The 21,634-nt window shown below is 39.2% G+C and overlaps 1 protein-coding gene across 2 annotated transcripts in view; it reads right to left on the reverse strand.

The window, feature by feature from the left end:
• Positions 1 to 21,634, reverse strand: part of HOMER1 (homer scaffold protein 1) — an 86,964-nt gene that overhangs the window by 58,008 nt on the left and 7,322 nt on the right. The window contains exons 1-2 of one of the 2 annotated variants that reach the window (XM_088519620.1): positions 21,138 to 21,202; positions 1,936 to 2,092 (exon numbers count right to left, since the gene is read on the reverse strand). In XM_088519620.1, the coding sequence (XP_088375746.1) occupies positions 1,936 to 2,092; positions 21,138 to 21,142 (162 nt within the window). In that variant the 5' untranslated portion in view covers positions 21,143 to 21,202. Of the gene's footprint in view, positions 1 to 1,935; positions 2,093 to 21,137; positions 21,203 to 21,634 lie in introns of those variants that run through there. The other variant, XM_088519621.1, reaches the window with a different exon arrangement.

Consider the following 21,634-nt stretch of genomic DNA (forward strand, 5'->3'; position numbering starts at 1 on the left):
TCGCAATAACTGAGTGACCACAGGCACTTCATTTTCTCTAAAGTACCAATCCATAGGATGCAATAAACCCACCAGCACCGAGGATTTCAATAAAACATAGCAGGATCATATAACCATTGCTGATGAGCCAGGCACAAGAGAATTGCAAAGCAATAAGTGTGGCTTTACAAATTTTTCTGGCAGATGGTAACATGTTAATTTGAAACATTTTCAAGATAAAATTTGTTAAAAAAATCTTTACTCAATTTCACTTGAAAACTCAAAACTGGGGAATTAAACTACATAGCCTTTACGCCTTTGAAAATTTAATACTGTCTGACCAATGGACAGTAAAAGGCATTGCAGGCTCTGATGTCAACAGTGTTACTGGCAGCCAACTGTACATCACAGAGCACAGAGATGACTTGGTTGTGCTCTGAATGCAATCCTTTATATTAGTCCACAGAAATGTTAAAAAACGGTGCTATAACTAGAGAAAAAAAAAAGCCCTCAGGGAAATATACTGAAAACCTCCTAAAACTCTTTTATGGGTATCTTAACACTTTGCATGTTACACCTTAGAGCAGGGTACCTCTAAAGAACAGGCTTTACCTAAAACAACAGACCTTAACCATGAGTGGGGACCTAAATCCCAGTTAGATACTGCTTTCTTCTGAAGCATAACACATCAAAGTTGTAGCAATCACAGTGAGACAAAATAGGAGGGACAGATTGCATTATCAATATACATTGCCAATAGTTCTGGAAATGCAGAAGAAACGCTTCAGCACACGAAGAACAAACAACTAACAGCTGCTTAACAACACTATTCGGCAACCACTTTTAAAGATTTGCAGTTTTCAACAAAGGAAAAATAAGACAGTGGATATCTGAATAAAGATTGTTCAAACTGCGCAGATCAATTTAGATATGACAGAACACAACCACTAGCCTTGATTTCATCTAGCATCTTGTCTCAATCCCAAAGTCTTTCACAAACAGTTGCACAAAAGGCATTATTTGGCAGAATCCAAAGCCATTTGAAGAAAGGTTAGAAAAGGAAGGAAAAATAAGAATTAAACTTAGCAAGAAATTTTTGCCATTTTGGTATCAGCATTTCAAATGACCTTAAGTACACCGTATAGAGATCTGTGACTGAAAATTCCTATGTCCTTCTATATGCCAGAAATTTTCCTTCCTCATTTAAAATAAACTCAGTATCAAAAACAAAAAATCTTTTTTTTTTTTTTAAAGCTTTCAGTAACAGCCAAGAAATCTTTATGAATGCTGCTATACTCTAATAGAGTGTTTAAATTCCAAACATCAGGAACTAATACAACTCCAGGAGTTGCAAGTAAAAATCTCTCGAAGGGATTAGAGCTTTTGATTATACTTGGTATACCTTTAATGCTTCTATTTCAGAGATTTCTGAAATGCTGTTTGTAAAGCTAATTTTAATACCCACTTTAAAGATGAGGACAACATCTCCACTCAAAGGAGTTTTAATAAAAGCCTACCATGGACAGCTTCATTAAGAAGGAATCATTACAATCTCTACGGGAAATAAAAAGGAAGATTACATAACAAAGAAGGATTTACAAAGTGATTATTGGCACCAAACAGATGTCTTTCATAATGCTGAAACCAATGATCCAAACCAAAGATGAACCAGATTCTTGTAACCCTATTCGTAATTTTTACCGCTCCTCACAGGGAATACCTTTTTAATTAAAGTAACAGGCCATTGCTAAAGTTTGGTAATACATTTATTAAATGTGAATGCATAGAAAACACCATTTTACAGTGCACACAAACACTTTTATCAAGTAAACTCTTTCTCAGGTATACACTCACAAAAGCATCTGAGAAAATAAATGAAGGACAGCAGATTGGAAAACAAGCAAAAAAGCAAAAAAAAAATCCATCAGAAAACAAGTTCTCTGAAACAGAATTTACCTTTGAGCCATCCAAACTGATTATCCTGTAGACATTTCTTGTGCTGTCATAGAAGTAGGACACAGTAACAGCATGCTTGCTGGTGGGAACCCAGTTCTTCTTAGTGTTTGGGTCAATCTGGAAGACATGAGCTCGGGTGCTGAAGATGGGTTGTTCCCTAAAAGAGTAGAAAGTAAAGTGATTCAGCTGATTTGGATGTAATCTCGTTGCACGCAAGTGATCTGCCAGCTCTGCTTATTAGGATGTACACACCTATATTTGCATATTTTTTTTTCCCCTCAAGAACTTAATGTGCTGCTGCATACAGCAGATAAAATGCACTGAAATAAATATGCAAGCAAAGTGCAAGCCTTCTTAAGGAAAAAGTTAGGGTACGGCTGTGTAGTCAATAGACACAGACATTGCTGAATATAAATTAAGCACATCCATTACCTCCTCAGCTCCTCCCTCTCTTTACCCTCCAAAATATTGTTAACACATGTGAAACATGAACTGATTAATATTGCAGAATGTCTGTGTCTTTAAACTTATTTAATTTTTTAAAAAGTTCTCAGAATATTCCATTTTAGGTCATAAGCTGAAACTAGACCAGCCAGTTCAATACAATTATATTAAAACTGACATTCGTTAGGCTCCAAAATATATGTTATGAAAGCCTTGCTCTTTGGAGCTTTGGGAGCACCTGCATATTCTCAAAGAAAGACTCTGAATACATTTAATGTACATGGTTCAAAGATAATTTTATTCTCTAACTAGTTATGTAAGATAAAATAACAACCGTGCTTCAGAATTTGCAATTTATTTTTCTCCCCCATGATCATTACAAAGATGTATAGCATTGCATAGAAATTTCGTAGTACTTCAGTATCACTATTTAACTACACTTTACTGATCAATAGCATAGTGAACTCTTCAGGGAACATTGCTAACATTACAGAATTTTAAAATGAATTAACTTTGCAGGGTTTTGTACTGTTTTGCTTTCTCCCCTTTCTTGGATCTAAAGACACAAATCCTTTGTTCCTGCCCTTCTCTCCCTTTAAGTCAGAAGTAACAAATAGTTTTTAATATATTTCTCTATGCAAAATAAAGACAAAAGAAGTATTTAGAATTTGAATGTTTCCAGTCAAAAGCTTTCCACCTTGCTTCAATTTGTACTCATAGAATGCTATCTATTACTTAGTAGCAAGAAGAGCCAGGGCCAGCTGTCTTCAGAAACAATATTACTCAGCTGGGAGTTAACAGTCCTTGAAGTCCATCTGCCAGAAAACAAGGTGATCTGTGGTGGGTGTGAGGAGGAAAGACAGGGCAGAAGGGGCACAGGCCAAAGACTGCTCTGCTCCAGTAAAAACTAAAGGAAAAGGAAGGAGGGCCAGGGTGATGGATCCACACATTCACTGCGTATGAATGTCAGAGTACCCTCCGCAGCAACTCATGTTTGCCCTCCAAACCATCAAGCTATGAGGTTGGACAAGGGTTTTCCTGATCCCAATCCCTTGCACAATTGCAAAAGCTGCACTCAGGTGACTTTGAGAGCTCTTTGTTTACGATAAACTTAACACCAATTCTTTACACCCTTTGGGTCTCTATACCTATTTCTTCAGCCATATTCTTTTTTGTTTCTCTCCTCAATATTAGACATAAGCGTGTTCCATTCACCTCTCAATTAAATATACCTGTAACCCAATGTATATTTCCATAACTCAAACAGTTCTATAACACTGGTCAGAATAAAAAAAAGGCCATCAGAATAAAAAAAAAAATCATAGAAGCTTCACAATTGTTTGGATTAAGACTGACATTTATCAAAAGCAAAAAAAAAGTCCCTGAATACTTTAAAAAAATAAGCTGAATACAAATATTAGATGTGTAGTTAACACATACATATTTGACCTGAACTACTATTCAATTCTCTTGCAGTACAGAATAGAACTAGACCTTCAACACACCTCAGGTCATAATCTTAACATATAAAAGGTAGAGTAATAATATGCAAGTAAAGCCAATTTAAGTCAGTAGAAGTTCAGCTGTTCAACCCTGAGGTGATGCTGTCCTTCACTTCTAAAAATCTTCTATAGGAGAATAAGGATCCTCAAGCTGTGTGGCTGGATGGCCTCCCCATGCCTGCTGACTGCTCAGCAGTGTTTCTCAGAGGCAAATAAGAGGGCTTTGTAAGGAGGTGCAGAATTGCATTAGTGAAGCTTTCTTGCACTGTTTTCACTGCTTTCAATAAACTAGAACTACAGCCCATCCATGGTGTAATTGCACTACAGGTCTGCTAAATGAAAAGCTCTCCAAATAGTGTGTGGCAAAAAGTGTAGCCCCTTCAGTTTAACTAGTCCGATAAATAATGACTGTGACTCTTTACTGACTTGTATAGGGTATTTTTTCCTACAACGATGCTAAACTTCAGATATTTTTACCGTACTGCTACATAAAATGTTTCAACATTTAAAGATGAACATTTATACCACCTATTTCTTCAAATAAAAGGAATTCGCCCAAGTTTATGTCTCCAGGATGAAGTTCATTATAGAATCAGTCACTGATTTACATTAAAGACTGCCAGAGCTACTGCAAAATTAGATCATCTGTACTCATCTGTGGCAGCACACTACAAAGCTACTTGCATTTTATATCTACTAAAACATGCAGATACAAACAGAAGCTAGTATATAAAATATACTTCAGCTAATCAATCTCTGAAAATTTTTATTCTTCATTTATCTATACAAAGCCTTCCTAATCCAGAATTATCTCAATTCAATTGAAATTAATACAGTTGAAATCATATTAGTTTATTAAATGGGAGACCAGCTTCCCTTTTCTTTTGGTAAATGTCCAGATATACATGCTTTTTTACACATTCACATACACAGATAAAACCACATACATTCAACATGGATATGAGGAAGAAGCTTTCAATAAGAAAAAAAGTCCTGTAGAAAGACTGGCAAACTTTTGTGTCTGTTATCATCCCTTTGCTACCATGACGAACTACATTTAATACAGATTAAGAGAGAGTAAGAACTAAGAAAAGAACTAGCTCCTAATTATGAAAATAAATCATTTTTTCTGGAAATATCTTGATGCCAAACAAACAAACAATCTGACAGACTGCCGTAGTAACACAGTTAGGCTAGTAAAAATGTCCACTAAAGTACAGTGGAAACATTAAGGCTAATATGCTGCTCTATTTCTACGCTCTATTACTATTTCAGCAATACAACAGCCAGACTGAAAATGAGTAGTTGTGCAATGGCTGAGACTCACAGAGTCCTGTGAGGACTAAAGGCAGGCAAGCACCACATGCAGGAGACGCAACCCACTTTTCTATCATTCATTGCTATGTGATCAGGCCTAGGCCAGGCTTAGGATAAGGTGTCGAAATAGAAATAGGCTTTTAACAGAACAGTTTCAAGAAAGTGCCAACTAATGCATATATGCATCTAGACATTTATTTAGTTTCAAATACAACAAAAGGAAGTTTTCACAAAAGAAGCTGAAGTTAACAGAGAAAGTTATGAAGAACTTTCCTTGATAATCCATAATTAATATATTTTTAAAAATCTGTATAATTCTTATATGTCCCCTGTTTCCACATCTTACCAACACTAGAAATAAATAATACAATTCTAAGCCAGATCTCCTTCCCCCTTTTACTCATTTCCCCACACTGGTATTTACCATGACTTCCAAGTTGTTATTTCTGTTGTCACAATAGCTACAACTTCTCATGGTTCTCATCCTTAAGATGTCAAGTAACCTTAGAAATTTCCCCTTGTGTTCTACAAAATTGATCAAAGAGCTTCTACTATTAAAGGCAATGCAAATAAGCAGAAGGATTGCTGGACTCTCATCTTAGGCCAACTGAAGCGCATAATGGTGACACTCCTGTTAATCTGACTTTAAATCACAGCTGTTCTCAGAATTCATGTTAAGTTAGTAGCTTTAGGCCAGTGACCAGCAAAAAAAAATCACTATATGCTATAAGTTAGTGCTGAAGTCAGAAAGGTTATTCTTGTTTACTATTGGTAATGATACTGTGGTGGGTACTCCTGTTCATACGAAAGTTCCTGAAAAACACCTTACAAAAAAAGACTTCAGAGCAGCAGTATCATTTCTAGTGAAGGCAGACAATTACGCCTATGATTTTGGCCATGCTGACCATAAATTTATCACATGGATAATGTGATAAATAAACAGACATGAACCATGATTCAGCTTCAGAAAAACAATCTGAATACCGGGAATAATGAAAGCTAATGGGCCTGTAAAAGAGAGAACAAAAAAAGAGAATAAAGATATAACAGAAATACTGTGCTACCTATTCCAGTGGAAAACTGACAGCGATTTCACAAAATTTTACACTAGCATGATTTTGTTTCACCCTAAAGAAACAGCATAGTTCCATGCTATGTTCACTTGTTTGCTTAATAAGAAGCTGCTAATGATGACAGTAAACTCTCTCCCTCTTCTTTGCCAAGGATTTTTAAAGTATTAGTACAAATAGCAGAACTCATACAAGTCAGTCTAAAACGCTATCTCATGGTTGAATTTCCACTGTCCAGCTGAGTCTCTCCTGGCGCTTGGGTCAGTATCCAACCCAGCAGACTATGAGCACAACTTGAGTTCTCATTCTTTCAACAAGTCCATAAATGAAGCCTTTTCGAACTAGTTCTTTAGTTTCATAAAACTCCTCAAAATCCATTATCTTTGAGATGTTAATGTCCCTATAAAAGCTGGTTGAAATTTGAGAGTTATCCATGCCGGACAGGATTTGCACTATACTCAAACATCTTAGAAGGAATCTTTTTTTTTTTTTTTTTTTTTTTTTTTTTTTTTTTAAAGAAGGACTCAACATTTTATTGCTAGGTAAGAAATATATACAAGACTTACATGTATGCATCTAGGGATAAAGAATATAGCTGAACACAAGAACACAAGCTGGACTAAATTTGACACCTGTGAGCAGATGGGACTCCAAAGCAGTCAGCGATGACAGACTTCCACCAGTCAAAAAAAAAAAAGGAAAAAAAAAAGTGTCTCCTCATGACTATATGCTTCAATGAAGCCAAGTTTCTGTATGACATGGCATGTCATACAGAAGGCATGTCAGGAAAGCAGGTAACTTCAAAAACTATGACAGGAAAGATTCTTCGAATCTGATTCATCCTGATAAATAAAGTTTTGGCAGATTCGCTGATGTGGATGGCATCTTTACAAGTATCTTATAAAGCACCTTATACAAGTATAAGCAATCTTATATAAAAAAAGTCCATTTGGGAGAAAAATTACTTACTAAATATGTGCCAATCTCAGGTGAATGCTTGAGAAGCCCACGCATTAGACATTTCAGAGAGGGAAGGGAGATAGAGTCAGAAGGGTATCCTTTAAGTGTGCACTGTAAGATGACTGCAGACAGCACTAACAATTTATAGTCACCATAAAATCGCAAGAGCTACAGTTACTTTATCCCAGGAAAATAGGACTCATGTTAGAAAAAGAAGTCCTGATTGTGAAGAGCAATGAGAAAGTTTACTTAAACTCATTCTTCTTCTGCCTGAGCTTTCCATTCAGAAGAGATCAGTGAAGGATAGCAGCTACTGGTAAAATTTAGAATAATGAAAAGCTTCTTGTGCAGCACAGATTTAAAATTAACTGGAGCACAGCACAGACATTACAATCTCACAAATTTAATATCAACAGCATGGAAGCTGGCAGATTTGAAAGCACAGGATAAATCAAAGCCTTGATTCCCACTTTCAACCGAGGGCAAGAAAAGCCAAGCACAGTTATTTTATTGTAGTTACAGCGGCGAAGAGAGGAGGGAATATTGCATGTGCCAACACTTCCAGAAACAGAAGGCAGCAAATCTTAGAGCAGGGCCTAAGTGCCCAGGCCATGATCCTTGTCACAGACTTGTCTTCTTGTCTTAAGGCAAGTCATTTTTTTGACCCAAATGCCTCCTGCTTGGGTCCCTCCCTCTTAGAAAATACTTCTGTTAAAGCATCTCACTGACTGAAATCCTACAAAAAGCAGGGAGAAGAGTCCTAGAAACAGCTGCCCCCTCAATATTCTTCTCAGAATCTTTTTGTCCAGACCCTAATTCCATGATCCTAATGTCAAATTCATTTTGACAAATTCTATATAACGTTTATGGGTGTATGTATATGTATTTAGCACATATCTCAGACATCTCCCACAAAGCATGTTAAACACTGTTCTCCAGCCATGAGAGTATTACTGGGAACTATCTCAGATTTATTAAAACAGTATAAGATTCATGCAAATTCAAACCAAATTTATCTGTTAACAGTAATTCAGTCAGCAGACTTTGAGCCACACCAAGTAAAAAGTTCTGCCCTGAAAATCTTGTAGCCTCCTTGCTATCCACTTCCCCATTGCCAGATGGGGAAGACGCAGAAATCACTGAGAAGCCAAGAATTCTCTTTTTTCTTATCTCCTCTTGAGACGTCTAACATTAGGTGGAGAAAACTTTGACAGATTAATTTAAAATTTGTGAAACTGATGGAATAAATTACTTTAGTCAGCAACTTCACTGTGTGCACCAATTTTTTTCAATTTATTTCTTTTTCATTTCCCAAGCAAATAGAGAGATTTTAACTGAACCTGCCAGCTGCATTACTATTTCTCAGAATAAAATGAAAATCTGAATGACAATGTTCCATTCATATTCCTTCAAACAAGCAATGAATCAAATATCCTTGATGGAGTGGAATAACTAGATATGCTTAAATTTCAGATTAACAACAAAAACTCATGTTTTGGTTTCTCACAATCAAAAGCAAAAGCTGTTAGTAGATTTTGGGAGCATGAACATTTTATGGAGGAAGAGAAAGATAGACAGCAAGATTCAGCAATTAAATCCAACATTATTTTGATGGAAGTTATTATGGCATCTGTAAATCAAGCACTTCAGCTTACTTTCTAGATAGTATCTCACTAGCTGTTTGGTCCTGCCACACTGAACCTCAGCCAGAAGGCACTCTCCTAACTGCACAGCTTGTGGTCTAGCACTGCTGCTTGCTGGGCTTCCCAAGGCTGTAAAGGACTGCTACAAACCTGCCTGGGTTTGAAAAGCACAGCTTTTAATATACCCCAAGTCTAGTCAAAATAGAAGCAATGCACACTCAAATATATTTCCCAGTTAAGACGGAAGTGACTATTCTGAATAATATGGATACCAGATAAAATTAAAGGTTTATTCTCCAGAAAGGACAAGAAGGCAATAAAAGAATCTCTCAATTTCTTTGGCAGAATGTCAGTTATCTGGATTAACCAGCTTCATAGGCTAGCTTTTTTTTTTTTTTTTTTTTTTTTTTTTTTTTTTTTTTAGAAAAAGATACTTCTAGGATATGTAGAGCACACAGTTAACATAATGGAGAAAAGGAAGAAAAATAGAAAAACGCACAAGTAAGTGGGCAATGGAACTGAAGTACCTTTTGTCTTAAGTTTGTTCTAAAATTTTTACAGTTAACTGCAACAGCAAAACAAGCACTACTCTCTCCAGAGAGTGAGCACAGAGCCGCCTTGGGATCCAAAAAAACTGCTTGTGAGCCAAAGCTCTGTGCTCTGCTTTATGAGCAGGTAAAATGCAGGTACAGCATCCAGAGGAGAAGAAAGGCCCCACTAGGACAAGGTGTTAGTTTTACTACAAGTTCCATAATACAAATCTATTGCAGTCAGGCACATTTTCTTTTTAACGTTGCACAAACATCCTAGAACGATTTCATGGACTCCCCAAGACCTAAACTTCACAAAACTGTTTTCACTACAGAAGTCACTGCCAGTGCTAGAGTAATCGGGTCAATGGCGCTGACTGAACAAGGGGGGAAATAAGACAAACAATATGGGGCCACTTTGATGCTGTCACTGAGAGTCACAGAATCATAATGATTGGAAAAGCCCAAACGTAAATATAAATAAGGAAAAGCTGCAAGCACATGAACACTCTTTGAGGTTAATCATATTATTTGGTAGGATATAAGGGTAATAAGTCAGCAGTGGTAGAAGTGTCAAGCACACTGGAACATTTAAACTGTTAACAACAAAGCCTAAAACCGTCCAAAAACCAACGTACTCTTCTGAAGTTTGGACAGATGAATTCAGCTACCACCATGAAATCCTTCAGCACCATTGACTTGTATCTACAGGTATCACTGTAGGAAGAGGGAACCAAGAAGAGGGCTTGCACTTGGATATGCTGGAAGGAAAGCATTTGGTCATGCTGACATTATGGAGCTTCTAGATAAAGTTTGTAACTAGAAAAGGTTTTTTCAGATCATCTGTGCATTAAGGAGCAACTACTCATCTAATGCCAAACCTCATTTTGCTTAAGTATTTTGACAAAATTCAGTTGCTGGAGAAAATAAAAATCTCAGCAGCTTGTAAGAAAAAAAAAAAAAAAGTCTGTTTTGTTTATTATGAGTCACCTGGAATTTGTCTCTATTTTAGTATTAAAATATGGTTTCCTCCCTTGGCACCAAAGTTTGTAACAAATCACTTCTTACCAGTTCCTTTCTTTGCCCTCTTTATCAGCATTAACCTTTCATTTGCTTCCTTGGACATCTTCATACAGAAACAGTCAAACCTTTTTATCACTTCTCACCACATCGAAATTGTCCACCTTTATCTCCAAGTTATTAATTTCTATATTTATTCTACATGTGAAAATCCTTTTTTTATCTACCAAGCTTGTAATTGCTATTTCCTTTCATTTCCAGCTTAAAAAACCTACAAGGTTACATTAAGGAGTCACCAGGTACCCATCAGTTCTGAAAGCTTTTACACAACGCTCAGAAATACACACATTGAACTCACTACAACAACCTGCACTTTGACTACAGACATGTCATAGTAGAAGTTGCACCTTCTTCAAGATCAGTGAAAGTATTATAACTCATGTATGGAGCAAAAACCAAAATTAAACAGCCTGAATAAACTTTCATCATTAGCATCATCAACTAATTTCAAACAATTCACATTTCCTTCCAGACTGCTCCAGTAGCACACTAAGTTTCAAAAATAATCACCACTCTGCACCACAAGATGAGAATTAGTTTACTTCATTTGTATCAAGGAATTGAATTAAACTCCTAGAAAGGTAAACAAATTAATTTCATATTCATAACTAACAAATCAATTTGAATCATCCCACTGAGCACTGCAGGAGCTATAAAACCTCTTTAATTCACTTCGAGTATGCTGTTACCATGCCAGCAAGTCCCTCCCTTTTCATAATTTACAGCCTAGTAAACACTACAGAATTTTGGAAGCAGTAGTTGCATTTATATTGAGCCATTACTGGAATGGCAGATCTCCATTTCCTGATCGTTCACACCACACAGATGCCAAACAGACTCCTTCTAGGGCAGGACAATCAGACCCCATTCCTGACGGATGTGCAGGGCAGTTTGCTCATCAGATCACTAAAGGCTCTGCCTTAGGATGGCTCTGAGTCCCAGGTCCCCAACAACATGCCCTGCTCTGCTGTGTCCTTTGCCACAGCTCATAAGGTGCTCTGGTTTTAAAACACAGCAGCAGACCGCGCCGGGCATGGAGCAAATGATGCCCAGCACAGCCTGCTACAGAGGCTGCTGCAGGCACACGGATACAGCTTCCCACAGTAAACATCAAACAGGGGATCACACCTTCCATACCACAGAGGAGCCAAGAAACAGAGCCACTTGCCTCCCCCACTCCTCTGCTGAGAAGTGGCTAGAAACACGCAGGGTTCAGCTTTCAGGAAAGCTGTACTGCAAAATATTTACTCAAGCATGCAAAACATGGTCTTACTTAACTGGAACTTCAGTGCCCACATCTACATCCCAAGGCAGCTTAATTAAACACCAAATAGAAGTTGATGTAGCATAAATTGATATTTCCTACTTTCAAATAGGTTTTATGTTTAGAAAGAGAATCCATACTAAGCTATGAACTGTCTGAACTAGTGAGCAATGTTTACTAGAACAGTGGGAAGCAGAAACACCATATTTAATTGCAAATCTTAATGCTTATAAACAAGCAAGGCCATTTTTTAGAAAGATAAGCAGCATACATACAATGGTTTCAAACAAAGTTGTATACCTGCCAGTAGACTTTGAAGCATCAGTTTTAAATTGTTACTTAATCTGTTCTGTGTGAAGTTTTATCACGTGAGCACCAATCTGCCATACAAAGAAATACACTCGTAAGGCAGAGGTAAGTTTGAAGGCATCTGACACCAGAATTTCAGTCCTTTTATTTTCCCCTCCCCCCTTCTTCCCCCTTTAATTGCCTTTGTTAAGATTTCAGGTGACACAAGCAGATCAGTACCATTATCAAGTTTCAACTGAGGAGGTTAACTGCTATTGTGCCACAGCATTCTCTTCAGGAATACTTCTTGTTCAATGAGTTTTGCATAAAACATTAACTATATTTTCAAATGTGAAAGATATTTGACTTAATGATCACATCCTGCAGTGTTAACCTATGCTCTAATCAAGATCTTCATTGGAGCCAAGAGCCAACTTCTTTGCAGGAAAATTGTTATTTCAATTCAACGACCTGTTTTTTCAGAGAAAGGTTCACTTACCCACAGCACCAAAATCATGATTCTGTCCCTGCCACTACTCATCCTCCACACTGAGGAGCTTAGCATGATGTTCTATACAAGGCAGGGACAGAAGGCTACTTTAATAACCAGGAAAATATCATCCATTTTCCTCCTGAGGAACCTGAGAAAAGTAGTCTTGTATAAAAGTCAGGGGATCGCTGAGCCAGAAATGTTTAAGGATTAGACAGACTCATTAGGACTTGTCTAGAGCTAGGACATCAAACCAAACTTCTGTTTCAGATTTCTCCTACGTAACAAGCTTCCTAAAGCTGTAGAACTGCTTAAACAGTTTAATTTTATAAAATAGAAAGCACCCTTTAATGAGACCCAGATCTGGGTCCTATCTGTAAGGCTTGAATCCATGCAAGTGGTTTTTAATACTCAAGAGTAGCAGTATTCTTCAAACCTAGACTTGAACATGTTACTGGAGCAGAGGAAGACCATTCAAACTTATTTTCAGGCTAAGTAAAGACAGTAGTTTGGCAGAACCATTGGGGAAATTGCAATCTTCCCCTTTTCCTGGAAGCTTAGCTCTAAATTCACAATAATTTCCAGATGATATAAGTAAGCAAATCATAGCTGTTAGAGAAAAGGTCCCTAAAAAAGGTTCATTATATTCCAGTAGAAGAACTGATCAAGCTTTTATTCCAATTTGATTTTTAAAACACTAATTAATGTGTACCAAAAGGAAGGATTTTTTTTTAATCCCTCATTGTAACCTAAAATCATCAAATGCATAATTACCAGTAAAAGTAACCTGAGATCTTGAGCAGTCTATTGAAATCTGTTGTAAGTGATACAGAGATCATTTGCACCTGAACTTGAGGTAACTTGGGCCTCTAAGAATTTAGTGCCCAAGACTCACAGAAATCCCATAACTCTAAATTTTAGTTGCACACAGAAGTCAGTCAAAAAAACCAGCTAGTGCAAAAGCAGCATGTGGTGATCTACTTACAAAGTGAATTAGCCCAGTAAGCTGCTTAGGGCCCCAGATACTCCATACTGGAACTTGACAACAGACATCTACCGCATCCCTCATTCCCTGTGCATTTCCATGGGCATGGAAAACACTATGCATCCTAATAAATCCCCACCTGGCAACATACTCCACAGTAAGTCATCTGGTGAAGAAAACATGACTAGTAGTCTACTGAACTTTGCTGCTTCAGTTCTTAAGTCTTGAACTTCTTTAGAACCAACTAGAAACTCAAGAGTCAGTTCACCTGCATTAACATAGGAAAACAGGAGCCTCTTCACTGGTTTCCTGAATATGCCACAGTAGATTCTTATAGGTCTAGCAGATTAGTGGGAAGAAACTGACACAAGAAGTAGGAGTTGTGAGAACACGTCAAAGATGAGTTATTTCACTGAAACTTCACTGTTAAGTGTTGACCATTTAAAGGTCATTCTTCAGTCTTCAAACTCATTATGGAAGATCTCATTATATATACTGTTAAAAGAATAGTTTCAGGATTAACTGTGGATTCAAGACTATAGCATGCTGTTTACAGAGCACCGGCAATGGCATAAGAGTCATTTAAAAGCATTAAAAAAAAAAAGAATGTTAACAATATCACCTATTACAGTTTTTACCATGAAAGACGGAAATGAGGCATTAAAAAAAAAAGTCTCTTCTGAACAAGCTGAAACACTCAGCCTGGTGAAGTCTCAGGAATATATCGGAAAATACCCAGACTTCAGCTTTGGAAGTGAAGAGCAAACTAGACCAGGTAGAGCCAGGACTTTGTTTCTTTTTTATCCCTCTGCCCCTTTCGAGCCCTTCCTTCCTGGATAAACAAGCACTGCTGCAGCAAAAAGCAGCCCAATCCACCTGTAACGCTACTTCCCTCGTGGCAGCCCAAGTATTTGCACAGCAGAGTAGGCAGCGAGGTTATGGCACCCATTTGGCTCACTGAACAGTTGAAGGTCTGTGCTGCAATAAGGCCAACAAGAAAAGCAGGGACAGCAGAAAGTGGGAACTGCTTGTTTTTAGTGGTGGTGACATTGGGGTTAGCTTAAAACCTGATGATTAAGGCATTAGCACTGGAATACAGCCATGGAGGTGGACAAAATGGTGCCTGTGAACAGTCTGCAGCTGTAGGGAAGAAAAGCCTGAGAGGAGCTATGCATGCCAAGTTCCTCCCTCTTCAGTTAGGTAAAACCATTAGTCAGAACTAGTCATGCCGAATGCTTACCTCAGCTAGCTTGATATCTATTGTTTAAAACAAACAAAACCACTAAAAAATACTGGAAGTGTCATTATATGTTTGCATCTGGCAATCAGGCACGATCTACTACATGCTTAAACAGTGTATCCCTAGAGTAATTTTTTTTAATGACGACTGACATTTACCAACATTTGCCATGAGAAAAAAGTATGTCCAAATGCAGAGCCTTGCCAGAAGCATGTTTCTGATGCAGTCCCAGAAAAATCAATACCGTATTCAAACACAGTTCCATTATTTTACAGAGCAAAGCAGACAACATAAATTACTACTACCAGGGCTCTAAAAAAAAAAAAAAGAAACAGTAAAGCCTAACGTTGCATGTGCAAGGCCCACAGGTCCCTCTAATCTCCCAGTCTTGGGCACAATACTATTCTGGTGGATCCCAAAGTGCTCAACCGTGAACACGAAACATCTAAAGGCATTCACAGTAGAACAAGGAAAGAAACCTACTATCAAAATAAGATTTAAAAAAAAAAGAATTTGTTTTCAATAGTACAGTGTTTCCACACACACTGTGCCTTACCTTTAAGGCTGAGCCTATCTGAGGATGTCTTGCAGGGCATGAAACCCTGAACTAGAAAGCATTCTCTTGCAGAATTGTCTCTGCAGAGGGCTTTCATGTAAGTGGGGCCTTTAAGTACAGTGTCTTAAGAAAACGAGAGGGAATGGACCGAGCTGTCTATTTTTTTAAATAATACAGAACAGTTTGTCCATTAGCAGTTTCCTACTACTTTGACTATAACCACACACGTGGAAGCCAGAGATTTCAGAGCTTCTAAGTATCCAAAACCCATTTTCTCTTGACAGAGCGATGGTTTTCTCAGGTATGAAAAGCACGTTGTTAAAACCAAAACACAGTGACATTCCATATTTAGATGACATCCAAATCATGCCTGCCATGAATAACAGTTCCAGGTCTGATAACAGTCTCTTTGGGTGTCTCTACATGACATTCGTCACCCTTAGAGATGCCTCCAGGTTTAATTTCTAAAAGAGAAGAGCCATTACCCCTTGACCCTTACTGTAGGCCTAAGTTACCTTTGATTTTTGAAGTTAAGTGAGGTGGAAACTGTAGCCAGACATAACTGAACAAGCCACGTTTTTCGGCTGTAAGAAGCGCTCATATTGTTTAATCAGTCATTCATTGTTTAGTCAGTCAGTCATCTGGAATACATGACAAAACCACAGGCTTAGCTGAAAACATGTCCCAAAGACCTATATTAATGAGAAACTATCAGTAAATTAATATTACATTGCTAGATAATGCTGTCCTCTTTGCAGTACATGGATGCACAGATTTTAACAGCTCTGATTTAAACACTGAGCAGCTAAGAGTCTTCAATCAAATTACAGCCTCAAAAGATAACAATAAATATTTTCCAGTGAACCTTCCATGAAGTGGTATCTTGCTAGCAGTTTAGTTCCCACTTTCTTCTACTTACACTTATTCATTGCCACAGTTAAGCCTTTCCCTGATTAGAACCATTATTTTGTTACAAATTATTACAGTCTCACTAGCTTTAAGACTATATATTTCTTCAAGTATTGGCATGACATCTAGCTACGAGTCCTGCAAGAAAATGTGCTTGGGACAGGGCAAACATTATATGGGAGCAACAAGAACACATGCACAAACCTGATGTTTGTCTTGAAAAATCTCAAGCGGAATGAGAAGGATTCTGATTTTGTGAAGAGCTAGGACTTCACCAAAAGAGATGGTTTATACAATCTTTATAATACCTGGCAATATGGAAACAGATCAATTGCAATCCTAAGGCATTTTTAATACCATTATTAAATCTGCATGGAGGCCAACCACATGTCAGTCAAGAATCAGTTTATGCACTGCCAGGCCAGAAGAGCTGTTTCATTTTTCTGATGCTTATTTCACGGTCATTAAGTCACTGTGACAGAAAATAATTTAAGCATGGTAGAGGTCTCCACATGTTACTGCCTGCCCATTTTCTGTTAAGCATTTCAAGCTGACAAAGAAGCCATCCATCCAGGTATTTACACCTTACTCATTTAGCAATTTTTTCGCTAATGAAGTTTTGCAGGTGCTATGTATAGAAAGTAATGTTGATCTGTTTTTGTTACACTCTACACACTGCCACGGAGGACAGAGTAAACAACTCCGTGGCCATAGCTTTCCACCCCAATAAGTGCCTCACTTTATCCTTGAGTTGGTAAAATGACCGTGAATTCCAGTAACACTAAACTTCTGCCAAGAAGCCTTCTACTGCATTATCTGCAAAATTTGTGTGTCAGAAAAGCACAACTGATATAAGGGACTGTTTTAAGAGGAAGGTTTGGGAGGCCTAGAGCTAGATGATTAATCTATATGGGAAGAAAAATGCAAGATAGAAGAACTTGAGAGAGGTTAAATTCAGCTGTTAGCTACGCTTCTGGCTCCTAGCTATATAACATTAGGCAACATCTTTACTGCAATAGGCAAACCCTTCTACCCTACTACCCAGGTAGAGAAAGAGAATTGAAAATTTTAATGACTAAATGTTGTTTAGGAAGATCTAAAAAAGAAATCAACAGGTAGCCAAGCGAGAGATGAACTCTTCAAAGTACTTCTACATAGCAGTTTCCACAGCAAAATTAATCTGTGCCACATGTGCAGAGTAGCTTTTCACACTTCATTTTAAAGCTTCAAAAGGGTTTTATAAGTTTTGTACTTTTGTACATTCTGAAGTTCAGAATCAGTAAGCTTTCCCAGTTCTCCTACATCTCTACTATCTATTCTTTAGAATAGCATCCTACATCATATATGCCTTTTAAATAAACACATAGGACTAACACTCCCATGCTTCAGCAACTGTAAGAGTAGCAGACCAACTCATAACAGCCATTTTCCCCTCATTTACCACCCCTCTTATTCCTAGCTTGTAGCCAGCCACAAGCCTAAAAAGTACATCCTAAAATACCCATCCTCCACGATATTCTCTAGCCAACTTAAGAATCCTAGTACGCTAATTCTGCCAGCTCAAACTGACAGATATCATAACCATTTTTATTAAGATAACATACTAAAAATAGTCCAACAAAAGTAAGGAGTAGCTAAAGTCTTATAAAAGACACCTTGATTAACATGATGTGACAGAGACAAGTACATTCTACAGAAGCTTTTACTTGGAAATGCCTCCATCATTCAGCATAAGCAAAGGGAAAAGCTGGCAAGGTAAGTTTGGACATTTGTCCACTGCATAAGGGGCCACTAAGGAACACAGTTATGGAGAAACTCCTCATTAATAAACAAGGACTTAATCCATGAGATTTAAATTTAAAAGAACACCAGATTTTCAACCTTACCAGCATTCATAGGTGTGCAGCTTCTATTCTGCCCTTAGCATGCAGCTTATTTATCCCACTCTGAGCAATGACTACACTGTAATCCACAAATACTAATCCTGGATTCCTCTGCCCCTGACTGAACTGGAAATATTTCGAGGATGAGTAAAAGAAGGTAGTGGATTGCAGTTTTCAACTTTTTTTTTTTCCCCTTTGGTCTGTGTACATCAAGGGCATAATCTGGACTACTAATACACATTCTAAGTATTTTCACTTAATATTTCTTTCTTTCAGATTTTATAATATAATTGAACTTCTGCTCTGAAAAGTCTAACTGCTCAAAATCTAACTGGTAAATTTTGCATTGTTCAATGTTGGCAATACAAAGGACACACATTGTGAATTAGGACAGAAGATACTGAGGTCTTCCAATTTACATAAAATCTTTTATTTTTCCTTGCTGAAGAACACTGTATTCACTGTCCTCAACCCAACAGAAAGTCTGCACAAATAAATGAGCTTATCACATGACAGTGATTAATGGTAAGAATTTCTTCATGCAGTAGGGATAAGGAACTGGGTAAAAAAGGGGAAGTCTCAGGTTGAGGTGGTGAAATTGGACATGCTATGCTGGAGTGTATGGTCTGCACAGTCCCTGAGGTTTGACTCACTCACTTTTTCCGGTGGAATCAGAGAAACCCAAGGGGATACAAGGCATACAGCACGGACAAGAATTGCTCCTAAACTGCTAGACCCTATACATCATGGTGAAGTTTCAGGTTTCTCAAAATAAAACTTTAATAGCAGCACAGTTTAAGAGACCAGCCACCCACAGTTTGGTGTTCACCACATACATAGCACACGGTCAGCTTGCTCGCCTCGTGGTATTCGGTGAGCTGGCCAGACTGAACTACCCTGGCAGAACACAACATACCAGGCTAACATGTGCTGCCATTTTGTAGCCACTTCCTTGCCCTCATCACAAGAGTTTTGTGTTCTGATTATTGCAATAGGCAAACCCTTCACACAGGCAGCTACTACAAGCTCAATATATATGCTTATGAGGGATAGTAGTACCTATTGAATAGCGAGTATTCAATAGGTATTCACTCACCCTTTTGTGGCCAAGCACTGGGATTATCAAACACTTCACAGTGCAACTTATATACAGGGTTCGGTTTAAAAAACTTTGAATATAACAAGTTGGGTTTTTTTCAAACTACAAAGTTAAGAGTCTAGTACATCTTGCTCTCAAGCCACCCTGAAATCCACAGGCAACTGTATTTAGACGCTAATACAGAATAGCATTTGAAATAATATCTCTGAGCTTTAGCAAGTGACTCTTTAACTGAGAGAGCCACACGGCTGGTCTCTACCCTGCTTAGAGACACTCGCTTACAGTTAAATAACAGATGGGTTACTGGTAACACATACTATAGTACAGATTTTATCATTCTCCATAAAAGATGGTCTGTGAAGAAATTCTATATTACAATATCCAATGCTTACTGCCTAAAAATTCTTCATGATATTTGCCAGCAATTTTTGCCTTCCTGACCACATTAGGTAAAATACTGCTCGAAGAGCACCTTACAATAATTTAATACTATTCCTCCAACGATTTTTTCTTAATATACATTTGGTATTTAGGAACATTTCTACTCCTGCACACTCATACTCATTTGCACTGCTTGTTAAAAAGCTGTTGTATGATAACATCAGAACACTGGAACTTGGGAAAGGGTGTAAGTCATATTTTGCTTCTAGAAGTGCTGAATTAAATTCCGGAAATAAAAAGCTTCTTACTCTTCAATGATTCTTCAGTATTAGCAATAAAATGTACTTAATCAACTTGCCTGTAAACACAACACCAATTTGAAATAAACAAGAAGTTTTTCAATATTTGAATTAAATAAGCTATATAATTGTGTCTGCTTAGCAGTTTTAAGAGAACTTCCCATAAATAGTATACGGTAATTTGGGCTTTTGAAGTGCTATATTATCACTTACTTGTCTCTATGTAGACACCGGCTAACAACAGTTTGGGCTTATTCTGTTCTTAATCATTATTATTTTTGTAATGGAAGAAGAGACAATCACAGAATAAAAGCTAGCCTAGGAAATCCTTCCTTCCTACATCTTGTATTGTGTGCCCTGGTGACTTGGACAGACTTGGTGACTTGCTGCCTCACAATCAAGAAAGTTAGAACTCTGAGAAATCCAAGTTTTTTAAATAACTCCTGAAAAGGGAAGAAAAAAAAAAAACTCCTTTCCAGATAACCACACCAATTTTACAGATTTCTGAATGACCAAAAATACAAAAGACATAAATTATAATTTTTAATCTTTGAAGCTTGTGTCTATATAAATAATATACCAGTCTTAGAATTTGTTAATACATGGAGGATCTGCCTCCACCTTGCAATCAGCCAAATCATGACTGGGTTTCTGCTGTTTTTGAGTATGGATGAGTTCCCATCCCATTCAGGGGTTAGCAGGCAAGCACAGTAGTAAGGTTTGTTCATCAACTCACTATAAAAATCACTGAAAATACAACTTTGGAAAGTTTTCACGAGCATCTAGGTGTTGGTCTGATATTTACTCAATTAGGTGCCATCCATTTCCCTTTTTTTTTTTAAAGGCTATTTTTTAAGCCTGAAATGGAAGTCTCACAGTACCTAGGGGCCCTGTTACAATGCAGATATCTGTAACAGACGCCTTCTCCACTACACCGACAAATTCACACATTTATCGTACATTCGCTGAAGACCGCGTGAGAGCCAAAGCGAGTCCCGCTGCCCCGAAGTTTCCCCACGCCACCACGAGCTCGAGGCGGGTGTTTCCAGGCCCCAGCACCCCTGGGAGCGCTGGGCAATTCCCGCCCGCGCGGGGACTTACGCGGAGGGCGCGGCGGCCCTCGCCGTGGCCGCGGCGGAGCGCGATGCCCCCGCACGCAGCCTCCCGCCCGGCCGCGCGCGCCCCGGCGGCACCTGCTCGAGCGGCAGCCGCTCCACAGCCCCCGCGCGCCCCGTCGAGCCCGGCGGCCGCGAGCTCCTTACCCCATGGCGGCCGGCGGCGCCGGGCACCGGCGGTGCCGCGCGGGCCGCGTCGCCGGGGCGCTCCTCGCCGCGCCTCGCCTGGTCGGCAGCTCCGCGGCCCCGTGGCGGCGGGACGCAGCGCTGGGCTCGCCGCGCCGGGCAGGCCCGGGGAGCCGCCGGGATGAGCGGGACCGCCCGCGCCCTAGGCAGCGCCCCCCGCGGGCCGGGCTCCCATGGCCGCCGGCCCCGCTAGGCGCCCGCAGGCAGCGGCTCCGGCCGCCGGCGGGCGGCGGCTCCGAGAGCTGGCGGCTCCGCTGCTGCGGAGGGTCGAGGCGGCTCTTGGCTGGTCGGCGCGGGGCTCGCTGAGAGCGGAGCGGCCGCCCAGGGCTCCGTGCGCTTCAGGGGCGGAGCGGGCTGGGGCTGGCGGTGCGCGCAGAGCTCCGCGCCGCCGCTGCCGCTAGCACCCGCGCCGGCAGCGCCGCGGCCACCGCTGCATTCTCCCCGGGAGGCAGAGCGAG

The sequence above is a fragment of the Tinamus guttatus genome, unplaced genomic scaffold (assembly GCF_059628265.1).
Source record: "Tinamus guttatus ecotype Peru unplaced genomic scaffold, ASM5962826v1 Tinamus_guttatus_pri_ptg000064l, whole genome shotgun sequence".
NCBI classification, from domain to species: Eukaryota; Metazoa; Chordata; class Aves; order Tinamiformes; family Tinamidae; genus Tinamus; species Tinamus guttatus.